This window comes from Taudactylus pleione, unplaced genomic scaffold (assembly GCF_031769625.1).
Source record: "Taudactylus pleione unplaced genomic scaffold, aTauple2 ptg000835l, whole genome shotgun sequence".
Lineage (NCBI taxonomy): Eukaryota > Metazoa > Chordata > Amphibia > Anura > Myobatrachidae > Taudactylus > Taudactylus pleione.
The window spans coordinates 1,467,571-1,481,120 of NW_028285237.1; the positions used below are offsets into that span (position 1 = coordinate 1,467,571).

At 42.9% G+C, this 13,550-nt stretch overlaps 1 protein-coding gene across 2 annotated transcripts in view; it reads left to right on the top strand.

The window, feature by feature from the left end:
* FNBP1L (formin binding protein 1 like) overlaps window positions 1–13,550 on the top strand; it is a 165,525-nt gene that overhangs the window by 144,396 nt on the left and 7,579 nt on the right. For both annotated transcript variants that reach the window (XM_088458460.1, XM_088458461.1), the window contains exons 10-12: window positions 9,945–10,054; window positions 11,553–11,685; window positions 12,622–12,716. In XM_088458460.1, coding sequence (XP_088314586.1) covers window positions 9,945–10,054; window positions 11,553–11,685; window positions 12,622–12,716 — 338 coding nt within the window. The remainder of the gene's footprint in view (window positions 1–9,944; window positions 10,055–11,552; window positions 11,686–12,621; window positions 12,717–13,550) is intronic.

The window sequence follows — 13,550 nt, forward strand, 5'->3', positions numbered from 1 at the left end:
CACCACTCCTGGGGGCACTGCATAAGGGGCACCACTACTCCTGGGGGCACTGCATAAGGGGCACCACTACCCCTGGGGGCACTGCATAAGGGGCACCACTACCCCTGGGGGCACTGCATAAGGGGCACCACTACCCCTGGGGGCACTGCATAAGGGGCACCACTACCCCTGGGGGCACTGCATAAGGGGCACCACTACTACTGGGGGCCCTGCCACTACTGGGGGCCCTGCGTAAAAGGGGCCCTGCCACTACTGGGGGCCCAGCGTAAAAGGGGCACTGCCACTACTGGGGGGCCCTGCGTAAAAAGGGGCACTGCCACTACTGGGGGCCCTGCGTAAAAGGGGCATTTCTGTGTGTCATACATGAAAAAGGGACCGTATTGGGTGACCGTGCCCCTTTTTCAACACGAGCCTACAAGGCACGCTGTCCCTTTTTTTTTTTTTTTTTTTTCTAAAGTGCTGAGGGGAAGGGGTGAGTTCCACCACTTCTCTAAGATCGCTTTTAGCACTGCAGAGAACTATTTGCTGCAGGTGGCTAATATCCAAGATAACATCTGTTTTGAACAATGTTTATCCTATTGTATAACCTGTGTTAGTAGTTTTCACGTAGTTGCTTTACTCTGTGAAATACAGTATTGTGATTCCATCATGTGAGGTGGAAATAGTGTTCCTTGGAAGCTGTGTGGGTGCGAAGATGAGGAGATAAGCACGTCTGCTATACTTCTGCACTAGAGTGGATTCTGCGACTTTACATATAACCTGCTTCTTGAGGCGACTTTACATATAACCTGCTTCTTGAGGCGACTTTACATATAACCTGCTTCTTGAGGAGACTTTACATATAACCTGCTTCTTGAGGAGACTTTACATATAACCTGCTTTTTGAGATTGCTGCATCAGTTACCTGATTAGAGAGACACTCTTGGGTTGGTTTTAGTAGTAACAACTACTGTGTCATATTTTGTTTGTTGATCTTATCTTGAGGGGTCAGAAGGCTGTAGTATGGCAAATTGGGACATTTTTAGCTCATGTATACATTTCTGTATCCTAATGTTAGACTAGTTCCCCTACATGTCCGCCACCTGGAGCATACGGATGCATTGGGGCTCATTGCACCCTGTCAGACAAGGACCTACTGCATTATTATGTGAGTGAGGTGAACGTATGCAGACACAGGACGGCTTCTTTCAGAGGCCTAAGGAGAGCTGTAAGTCTAATATATATATATATATATATATCTGCAGTGTGGAGTGTGACCTTCAGGAAATGCACTTTCCGCATAACCAGGCTGAATTTACGGATTCTCTATTAGGTGTATACAATGATACTCTGAACAAATTATAGCACTAAAATATGGGCCGTTTTTTTACCCTACTGCTTATCAATGCAGAGTATAGAACTACATTTAATTTATTTAAAGGCCTTTTTAATCTTTCTACAAGTTTCATCTAAGTGCAGTATTCTGTCAGAGATCCTTTCATTAAAATGAATAAGCCTACGATATGAATCTTAGACCTCCGTCCACTCAACCTGGTTACAAATACATTTCTCCCTAACAAGTTTTTCATTTTTGCTGCCTAATGCCAGTGTTGTCTGCAGTAGGCGAGCCACAAGAAAGTGCAACCGGATATTAATAGTGCGTACACACGGTACAATTAAAATGGACGATATAAACTATAACGATATCGATCATATTGTTATCGTTCATATCGTGTATTCATCGGTGGCCAACGACCTGCAATGCGCGGGTAGGTATGGACGATAATTATATCGTCCATCGCCCGTGCATGCAGGCCAATGTCTCCAAATTCCAGGACAGTAAATTCCTGTAATGTTGCCACTTATTACATACGGTTATTGCATCTATTCTCTTATTCTCTCTATTCTCTATAATATATGATGACAAAAAGGTTTAATGCTCTAAATATCATATTTTTACCACCTTATCTTAAGTGTTTGCAGTGACGTGCATGGACCCTCTGTTCTGCTTAGCCGGGACTTGTTGATTAACCGGACCTGTGTGCCGTCAAAATGCAATGTGTATGCTGTGTGTGTTGTGCTGTTTAACTTGCTGATTAGATGTAGTTTAAATATCCACGTTTTAAGTGACAGTAACAAACAACCTGATGTATATGTAGCTATCCCAAAGCATTGTACTCTCCAGGAATTTGCTGTACTTGGGTATTACTGCAAAGTATGCACACGCCTCTCTCTTTGTTCTGCACAGCATAGCGCATTGTCTCCAGAAATCTTAAAGGGCCTCTAACTAAAGTTTATTATTTTCATCTACCTGAAACTGGCTCTGTAACTAATAATTATTCACCTGTCTCCATGAGTTGGCCCCACAGACAGAGAGACAATCTGTTTCCTTTTCTCTGCCAGGTCTGTCTGGTGCTCACCTATGTACCATGTGGCTAACCCTGCCAATCCGTTCTCACTCCAGGCTTAGTCACGATATACACGATAACCAAACTTTTACATAGGGTTTCCAGCCTCGTATTATGTACATGGCATGGTAACTGATTAATGCTTATGTTATACACTGTTCACTGCATTGCAATACTGCCCATCCATCTTCATTTGTTTAATAGCTCTTTATATAACAGTAGAAGACTCTTACATGTGGTAAATTAGCATCCTTGATGTGGCAGTAAATTACTTGGAACTCAACAGTAAAGGTGCGTACACACACAACGATTTAGTAAATCAACCAATTTAGTAAACGATTTTTGTTCATTTTTCCCTTGGAAAAATTTACGAAAATCGTTTACTAAAATCGTTCATTTACTAACTGTAATGAACGATTTTTTTTTTAACTACAAATAATTTTTGCATATTCCCTTAATGAAAATTGTTGAGTTGATCAGTCTGACTGAACTACAAATGTGAACGCGCATGAACGATAATCGTTCATCGTTTTAACTCAGAAAGTGAACGATATCGTTAATTGTTCAAAAAATCGTTGATGTGTGTATGCACCTTAAGAGACTAGCTGGAAACAGAGGAGTAAGGGGAAAATTTAAGGCAGTGCAAGCAATTGTTTTCTGTATACTTGACTAATAAAGAGACAAATCATGTAAGAAAAACCCCACAAAGTAATCTTTGCTCTCCTGTACCTTTAGTTAAATTGACCTGAGAGCTCTTCTGCTGTATTTTCCAGGTTCGGTTCGGGATGCTGGTGTTCGGGATCCTAGCTCTCAGAATCCCAACGCCGGCATCCGGACAGGGGTAGAATACCGACACTTTGGTCAGTATTCTAACCCTCTCTCCCCCCTTGTGCCTAAACCTAACTTCTCCCTTTCCGCGCGCTAAACCTAACTCTTTCTCCTTAGTGCCTAACCCTATCCCCTAACCCTCCCCCCAACCCCACTACTTACCTTCGGGATTCCGGCGTTGGAATTCTGACCTCCGGAATGCTAGCGGCAGTTGGGATATTGACCGCATACCGTATTTTTAAATACAGCGGTAGAAAAATCCTGGGTGCATCTATAGTTTTACAGCACTGGGCAGCAGCAGGGCACACCTGGAATAGAGGTCGCTCCTGGGTAGGGTGTGAATCATGTGACGCTCTCATCTAATCCTGGAGCGACCACAGCCGATTATGTTATGTTGCATTCCAGTTTCCCCATCCATCTGAGATAAATGCAGACCCTCCAACATGACCCCTTCCATCGGGTACAAATTGCTCTGCTCCTGGACTTCCCACCTAATTTATGATTGCAGCCACCTGTGTTGAAACACCTTTAGGCCCCCATACATCAGCAATTGATTGCAGCAATTTGCAATCGATTGTGTATAAAAATCTTTCCCTTTTTCAATCGATTGCAAATTGCACGATTGCTGCAGCAATTGCTGATGTATGGGGGCCTTTTCACATCAATTAATTAGTTCAACACAGGTGACTGCAATCATAAATTAGGTGGGATGTCCAGGAGCAGAGCATTTTGTACCTGATGGAAGGGGTCATATCGGGGGGGAGGCTGTAAATGTTGTGATGCAACCAGGAATTCCTATGCAACTTGTGGGTTTTAAGAACCAGTAAAGCTGATTGTAATAGGAGTTGTGAAGTCCTGTAATCTAGTTATAATGCCTGACTTCAACTAACACAGATGGCATTTTTGAACTGTTAACATACACATTTTATTTAGTGAAAATCTTTTCTCACTTTAAATTGTGATTGGATTTGTCATGTAATGATACAGCTTCCTGAGCTAGTAATGTTCTCCTTTTCCCTTTCCACCCATATCAAAATAATATAGGCTGTTAATGTTCCCAGGGGCCAGTGTGGAGCATTATACAGGAAATGTAGGTTATAAGGAGAGAGTGTGGGGCTGATCACAGCATAAACCTTACTGTGGCTTTCTTTCACTATTTTAGAAAATAAATGTGCAATATCTTTCAGTAACTTGCCATTTCTTTCTGCTGCTGGGGAACGGTTCAGTGGTCATTAAGGATGGTAAGCATAGTGTGCTGGTCTGTGTCCCATCATGCAAAAGTGACCCTCACTGCTTGATACCTTGTCTGTTCGTTCTATGACTCCTGTGGCACTCATGAAGGAAAGATCCATCTCTCCCCAGTCATTAGATCTGGAGCACCCTGGCCCGAGTCACCGACCTGTCCTGTCTGCTTGTGTGGATTTTGTTTGCTGTGAAAGCCAAATGTATAAAAACAAACCAGATAGGTTGTTATATTATAAAGTGTACACTTAACTTTTAATATTTTTGCTTAACGTTGTAATGGTGTCTCATGGGCTACTCTTTTCTTGTCGCGTCTGTTTGCTTTTGTGCGAAAATCATTCAGAGCTTTTGGGTGCTATCTGCAAAGTTGGCAAAATATTAACCTGCTTTCTTGTGTAACTCTGACCTACACACCTTATGACTATAGTTAAAGACACAGGAGCACACAGTAATATGGGCAGATGGGAGTCGACAATGCTAATTATATATTAAAATAAACCCAGGGTGGGGCCCTACTCGTATAACTGTGCAATTATTTGTGTATATATAGCCCAGTGTACAGCCTCCGTATCCAGTATATCAATGGCTTGGCAGGCTTGCGAGTTGGGATTGTTTTTGCAGAATTTCTTTATGCGGGTGGTAATGGTATTATTTTAATTACTAAAGCCATTAAGATTCAGTGTAAAGTATGCTATACCCTTTTTCTATACAGGTGGGTTTTGGTGCTGAATGATTAATGTTGGGACAGGAGGCTGGGGTCCAGTCCAGTCTGTAACGATATTGCATGCTATTTGTTAACGTCTGTGGTTACCATTTAGAGGCTCTCTGTAACAGCACTTTCACTACAAATGGGAGTCAGAATCCAGGGTACAACATAGTACAAAAATCTGCTTTACTTAGTTGTGCCAATAATTAATTTTTCCACAGATCTTAAATGATGCACTCCCATGGATGGGAATACCCCACAGATGGCTCTGCAAGAAAGCTCTGATAGTGTTTTGTAGCTTAAGATTTATTTAGTAGTAGCTGATTTCTTCTTCAGGGTCCATAGGGATCCACAGGGATACCATGGGATCTTATGGTTGGAAGACCAGGCACCAAGCAGTGAAAGCCTCTGCTCCCAGAATGCCCCGAGCCCTTCCCCATATGTACCCCGCCCCTAGCTATAGGACATCAGTTGTTCGTTTGGTGCGGCAGGATCAAGACACACCTTTGTAACAGGGGACTGCTCTGGCAGTCCTAAGCTTTTAGTTTTATGTTTTATTTTCTTATGTTTGAGTCGGCAGTATTCTCAGTCTGTATTCAGATGTAGATAATGCGACTCCATCTACCTTTGCCGGGCCACAACATCAGTAATTGTGCTGGTGGTTTTGGCGGGTCACAACTGAGCTTAGCTAGCTGCAATGCTGCGACCTGAACTGCAGCGGATGTTTGGAGATGTCAGGTAAGGCAATTCCTCGCTTACGAGGAATCACACGTGGCAGTCCTTGCTTCTGGTGTCCGATGCACCAGATTGCTGTCTGGGCCCGGGAATGTCCGCGCCTCACTACACCAGCCGGAGCGTTATCATCTGACGTCGTGGATCGGCAGCAGACTCTTCAGCTGCCATGAGGCAAGCGTACCCGGCTGGTTAATGCAGCCTAGGGAAGGTAGGCGCTCCCCCGACACCTCCTCACCCGACCCAGTCACTCGTCTGGGTTGCTCCGCCTACTCTTCACGTCTATATGAGACGCTCACGATCCACGCTGAGTGTGCCCTGTAGCTGTGGTCTCAGGAGGGTCTGGGTCAGTCTCACTGTATACTTCTCCGTTGTTTAAGGTATACGGTGCTCTATGTCCTACCATTCTTTTGCGTTGCTGTAGTTGATTTAAAGCAGATTGTAATTATATTACATATGCATTGTATGTGACTGTTTGCTAGCTGCTGTATTGACACTGTCTTTAATTTCTGTCTGTCAATTATAACTCACTATTTTCTCTCCATCCTCTTGGGGTTGGGTTTTTTTTCTGAGTACTTCACATTCATTAAGATACTTGTGAAGGTGCTCACTTCAATTGCATTGTTACCTTTATTCGTAAGCATCATTCATAAGTGGATATTCCTCTCTAGCAGGGGTGGTTAATTCTATCCTCATTATAGAAGATGAAGTACCGGCTCCTAACTTAATAAACCTTGTATTCAGACACCAGAAGGTCATTTAGGCTGCATTCCCTCAGTCTAAACTGAGTTTATGGGGGAAGCATGGAACACTCCAGGTAAACTGTTCCAGATTCCAAAAAGACTAGTGTCTTTTTACCCTATTCCACAGGGAGAGTGCATTAGGTGATAAATCCTCCTCCCTACTAGGGATTCTTACGTGATACCTTCCTAAAGGGTTACTCCCCAGAAGGTTGCTTGCACAACTCCCCCATTAGATCGTATCAAGGTCATTCATGCCCTGCTTAGTTCAGGGGTGATAATCCCGGATCCCTTTAGCTATCAAGGAAGGAGTTATTACTCAGATTTGTTTTTGATTCAGAAGCTAAATGAGTCTCCTCGCTCTTTTCTGAATCCGAAATCTCTACAGGTTCATCCATGTGCCCAAGTTCCGTATGGAGACCCTAAGGTCAATTATGCTGGCTATGGAACCTGGGGATTTCATGGTTCCCTGGACATACAGGATGCATATCTGCATGTAACTATTGCTCTATTCCACCAAGGGTTTCTGAGTTTTGCTGTTCGTCAGCAACATTACCATTGCCCTTTGCTCTGTCCACAGCCACTCGGGTGTTTACCAAGATTATGGCAGTAATCACTGCTCATCTCAGGAGGAGTCAGGATACTGCCATACTTGGACGACCTCCTGATACTGGCAGTCTACGGAGGTTTACAACATTATCTCCAGCTGACCACTGCCTGTCTACAGGAGCAGGGCTGGATCATCAATTGGAAATGCTTCCCTTCTCCAACACAGCAGATGGTACATCTGGGGGGCGCTACTGGATTCCCTGGCACAGAGGATCTTTCTACCAGTGCACATGTTTTCAGCTCTAAAATTGCAGGTGCGCAAATTGCTCCGCAATCAGAGGGTATCCATTCACTCAGCAATGCAAGTCCTGGGATCCATGGTATCCACCTTCAACATGGTGTAATATGCCCAGTTCCATTGCAGGCCTCTACAAAAATTCTCTCCAGGTGGAACAGACAGCATCATCTTATAAGGTCTCAGAGGATCCTTTTCACTCCAGAGGTTCATCACTCCCTTCTGTGGTGGCTGAGAAAGGATTATCTAAACAAAGGGCACCCGTTCTGGATTCCAAATTGGGTGCTTCTCATCACGGACGCCAGCCTTCACGGATGGAGGGCAGTGACAGGTCATCACACCTTTTAGGGAAGATGGACAAATCAAGAAAGTCATCTGCCAATAAACATTTTGGAACTGCGAGCAGTATACAGAGCACTGATCATGGCACAGGACCTGCTCCAGGACAGGCTGGTCTAGATCCAGTCTGACAATGTGACTACAGTGGCCTACCTCAATCATCAGGGAGGCACAGGAAGTTATGCAGCCATGAAAGAAGTGACAAAGGTTCTAATTTGGGCAGAACGTCATCTTCTGGCCATCTCCGCAATATTCCTACCGAGAGTGCTAAATTGGGAAACAGACTTCCTAAGCGGCCAAGACACACACGCCGGAGAGTGTCTTTCCATCTGGGAGTGTTTCAGCTCCTGGCAAACAAATGGGGTCTACCGGAGATAGATCTCATGGCATCACGCCACAACCACAAGGTCCCCAAGTACGGGTTCAGAGACCCATCCGCAGCATTTGTGGGTGCACTGGCAGTAAGATGGGACTTCAAGCTGACATATCTATTTCCTCCAATTTCTCTACTCCAAAGAGTTCTCAGAATATTCAAGCAGGAAGGCGGAACGGTAATACTTGGTCCACACGTCATTGGTTCACCGACATACAGAATCTGTCCATAGACCGTCCTTATCCTATTCCTCTATGGCAGGATCTGCATGTAGGGTCCTTGCCGACGTACAGACTTACCTCATCTAGCTTTGATGACATGGCTCTTGAATCTTCCATCCTAAGAGCAAAAGGTTTTTCCAGTTCTGTAATTCAAACAATGCTTAGGGAATGGAAACCTGCCTCTGCCCGCATCTATATTACAGAGTTTGGTATTCCTTTTGTCAATGGTGTTCCCATAGGAAATTTGATCCTAAGATATTCAGGATTTCCAGGGTACTGGCTTTTCTTCAGGCGGGATTAAACAAAGGTCTCTGCCTGGCAACTTTGAGAGTGCACGTTTCTGCACCATCAGTATGGTTCCAGAAGAAGATTCTGCTCAGGAGCGTCTCCCACCCTAGGGGAACTGCTTTAGGACATCCCCATGGTATCCCTGTGGATCCCTATGGACCCCTAAGAAGAATATTAGTTATGGTAGACTTAACTAGATAACTCATTTTCTTTAAGGTCCATAGGGTCCACAGGGCACCCACCCTAACGCACCTGGCTTCATTGGGTTGTATTCTTTCAGTCACAGATTCCCTCATCTTATGTAAGAGTGTTTCTCGTGTACTATTGTTCTTCTTTCTCCTCTTTTTTTCCTGCCTTGAGGCTTGTTAACTAAACTGAAGTCCTATGGCTAGGGGCGGGGTATGTATGGGGAAGGGCCCAGGGCATTCCGGGAACAGAAGCTTTAACTGTTTGGTGCCTGGTCTTCAAACCATAATATCCCCATGCTGTATCTGTGTACCCTATGGACCTTGAAGAAAAGGAGTTATCTAGGGAAGTCTACCATAATTCAAATTTTTTAATATGTGCTGTCAGAACTTGTGCGGTTTAATTAAAATTAAGTGTTTTAAGTTTAACAGCGCATATCCAAAGTTGGGGGTCACGTATCCTTGACAGTTATACTAGACATGCTGTGATTGGATGCTGTCCGCATATTGAATCTGCTTGGGAAAAATAAGGACTTGCCCCAGTCATTAGAACAACGAAGTCATGACCTCACACATCAGGCGCATTTGTCATTTTTATGTGTCTTGGCCGAATCCCATTATCCATGTTTTTGCTGCTGAATCTCCGTGGTTCTTCAAGGCCAGCTGATGCTCTGTATAATTCTGGATTTTTTATGTAGCTGTCATAAGCAGATTCACCCATTACATGCAGAAAACCATGTTATTGTGTGATTGCAGTCGAATATTACCAGATGTAAGCTTTTATCAGGCCAATAGATCCTAATGTGGTGCTCAATATTGTGACTGTTGAGCATTCTTCTCTTTGTACAATAATTATACATCCAACATAATGAATTAGTTCAGTCTTTTTGTGCGTGCATTGTCCCAGGCTTGTAAGTGTACAGCCTCTATGGTACCAGCATTGGGTCAGTGTGTGTACTACTGATTAGACGTGTGTTTTGTTTGCAGTTCCATTCAGTGTGCCTCTATCTGGCATCACTTTAGAATTCCTCTGGTTCATTTGTTCTCTCCCCCACACAGGGACCGGCTTTAGAAGACTTTAGTCACCTTCCCCCAGAGCAAAGACGTAAGAAACTGCAGCAAAGAATTGATGAGCTAAGTCGTGAGCTTCAGAAGGAAACTGATCAAAAGTAGGTGACCTTGTGTCTTTCATATTTCTAACTTCTTAAGTTTCATTACCAAGGGACTACAGCTGCTATAGCGGTATATATAGAGGTTTAAAGACTGTGTATGATCTCACAGGTTTCTGTAGAACATTGAGGTTATATAGCAAAACCCCAAGAGTCCTGATTTTTTAGTATAATTGTTTCATTTTATTTTGCTTTTTCTATTGTTCTGTGACTATTCAGGGACATTAGCAACGACTTCAGCTCCGCAATCTACTGCCGTTGAAATGGGACTCTGATAGCAATTCACTGGCTTCGTAATGCGGCTTCAGTTGCATTCTCTCCTATTTAACTTTTGTTAACATGTTTTTTTTTTAATGACTGTACAAAAGTTTAATTGCTGCATTAACGCTCACGGATCACAGTATTTTTGTGTTTTACACAATTCACATTAGCTTTGCTGGGAAGCGCTATAAAATAAAAAAGGATACGGACCAACAGGTGTCGGTATCCTAACCATGTCTGGATTCTGACCGCCAAGATCCTGAGAGCCGGCATCCCGTACCCAACCCGGCCCAGGTAGAGAAGCTCGGTCCCCTCACATTATTTAAACGTGTGCATTTACTAAGAAATCCGACCATTACAAATAAGCTGAATACTTTAAACAAATGGCAGAATCATGTACATGTTAGTTATTATAGTGCACTGTTGTCAGTTAGCAAATGTTTTGCAATAATCTTCACACATTTCAACATTTTGTTTAGTTTTTTAATAAGTTTGTTTTGCTATTTAAGTTAAGTGTAAATTAATAAAGTAAATGCAAGACTGAAAAAATTAGAACCTTGAAGAAACCTAGTAAATGTTGCCAATTAGGACTGCATGTGATCAGCAAATGTATGTACATATATAAAATCCGAACTCAACAGACTCGAACAAATAAAGAAAAAAAATTATATCTATATAATAAGCAAGAAAGTATGTATGTCTGTTTGCCGTTTATGCAATGCCAGAAATTTGTACCTAGCTCCACCAAATTTGGCATGGTGGTGTAGTGTGACCAGGATTCGGTTTTGGATTTTTTTGAAGTTTGTCAGGGCCATGGAGGTCTACATGGTACCCGCCAAGTAGGCTGTGGATTCTCTAATTTGAAATTTTTGTTTAAGCAAGTCTGCTCAGGATGTCTTCCAGTGCCTAAAACTACACTGATCTGAAGGCACATGCTGATATGTACCAGTGGAGGGCAGGCAGAAGATCAACTGTTACACTGCACCTGCACTGACAATTACTAATTTCCTCCAAGCACATTTTCATATGCCATGGTTTTCAATGTTGGTCTGCAATGTAAAAAATTAAGGCTGCAGATGTCAACGCCGGGTATCCCAGCTAGTAAAAGCTTAAATAAAATGTGTGGTTGAATTTTCGTTCAAATCTGTTTCCGATGTTAATGGTTTTCCCAATGCAAGCTTTACAGGACACAAGAAGAAACCATCTTTACTGATATGTCCATTTTGTCTTACCATAGAGAGGCCCTGAATAAAATGAAAGATGTCTATGAGAAGAATCCACAGATGGGAGACCCCAGCAGCTTGCAACCAAAAATAGCAGAAACGATGAGTAACATTGAAAGGCTCCGGATGGAAATTCATAAAAATGAGGTCACTACAAAATGTTGCACATACATTGTATCTAAGCCTTTCTCTCTCAGCTTCAAGTTCCAATGTTTCCGTATTACGGCATACTTTAGTCAGGACCTTGTATTATCAAGAAACTTTCGCGTATGTATGTATATATATGTGTATGTATGTATATATATATATATATATATATATATATATATATATATATATATATATATATATATATATAGTGTGTGTATATATTTACTGCATAACATTTTATAATCATATTAGTCCTAAAGTATCAGTTAATTTTCACCTCGTAAAGGTACTGTAATAGTGAATATAGTTTGTGCACAAATAAGAGTGCTTTTTTTTTGGGGTTGTTGAACATCTGAGTAGTAATGGATGATCCTAAAATGGAACCACTCCCTTCTTTATGCCTAAACCTATCCAAGGCAATCATGATTTTAGAAATGCATGTTATGACTGTTTAAAGAGAGACTGTATAAGAAACCACCACTGATAGCTTCCTACTTTTGAACGATTAATACAGAGGTTGTTGGCAGTGTCTGCTAATAAGTCCATGGAAGGGGACCACCATTTAGGCACTACTTTCATTCCAAATCTCTCGTACGTTAGATCTACAAACGTGTCACCATTACACCATGGCAAAGTAAATTAAGTTGATGATTTAAAGGAGTTTGTCAATAAGAGATACATTTCTGCACAGTGTTTGTACTTTGTATACATATATATTTCTGCTTTTGGGTGTACTGCGGTGTCTTTCCCTTACATTGTGTCTCGTGTCAAGTTCACATACAGACTATACCCATAGAACATGCTTTTTCTATATTGGAGTGACCAATAAAATAGCACTGCTACCACCCACTTGGGAGCAGTGGGATGCAAGGGATATATAGCTTTGTTGTATATGTGAAAATATGGTTATCTTCTGCTTGTTTTTATGTACAGGCCTGGCTATCAGAAGTGGAAGGCAAAGTGTTACAGAGAAGTGAGAGGAGGCACAGCGCTGAGGCCAATCATCTAGTGGCACAAGGAAGAGAGAGGTGGCTATCTGAATTAAAGAGACATTTGGGGAACATGCATATTAACATCCTTTTTGATCTAAAGAAGAACCAAAAACCAAAGAGATGAGGGGGTTACTGATTTCTGAATGTATGAATCCCCCCCCCCCCCTACACCAAAGGCAGTGTAGGAATTACAGGTGACTGTGCTCACACCAGAACCACAAGCAGTGTAGGGAATTACAGGTGACTGGGATCACACCAGAAGCACAGGCAGTGTAGGGAATTACAGGTGACTGGGATCACACCAGAAGCACAGGCAGTGTAGGGAATTACAGGTGACTGGGATCACACCAGAAGCACAGGCAGTGTAGGGAATTACAGGTGACTGGGATCACACCAGAAGCACAGGCAGTGTAGGGAATTACAGGTGACTGGGATCACACCAGAAGCACAGGCAGTGTAGGGAATTACAGGTGACTGAAATCACACCAGAAGCACAGGCAGTGTAGGGAATTACAGGTGACTGGAATCACACCAGAAGCACAAGCAGTGTAGGGAATTACAGGTGACTGGAATCACACCAGAAGCACAAGCAGTGTAGGGAATTACAGGTGACTGGAATCACACCAGAAGCACAGGCAGTGTAGGAATTACAGGTGACTGAAATCACACCAGAAGCACAGGCAGTGTAGGGAATTAAAGGTGACTGGAATCACAGTAGAAGCACAGGCAGTGTAGGAAATTACAAGTGACTGGAATCCATACCTCCCAACTGTCCTGCTTTTCTGGGACTATCCTGCAGTGTCTCCTGAGTGCAGGGGGTGTTGGGGAGCCCTCTCACCACTGCACACGGAATCTATACAGTACAGTGAA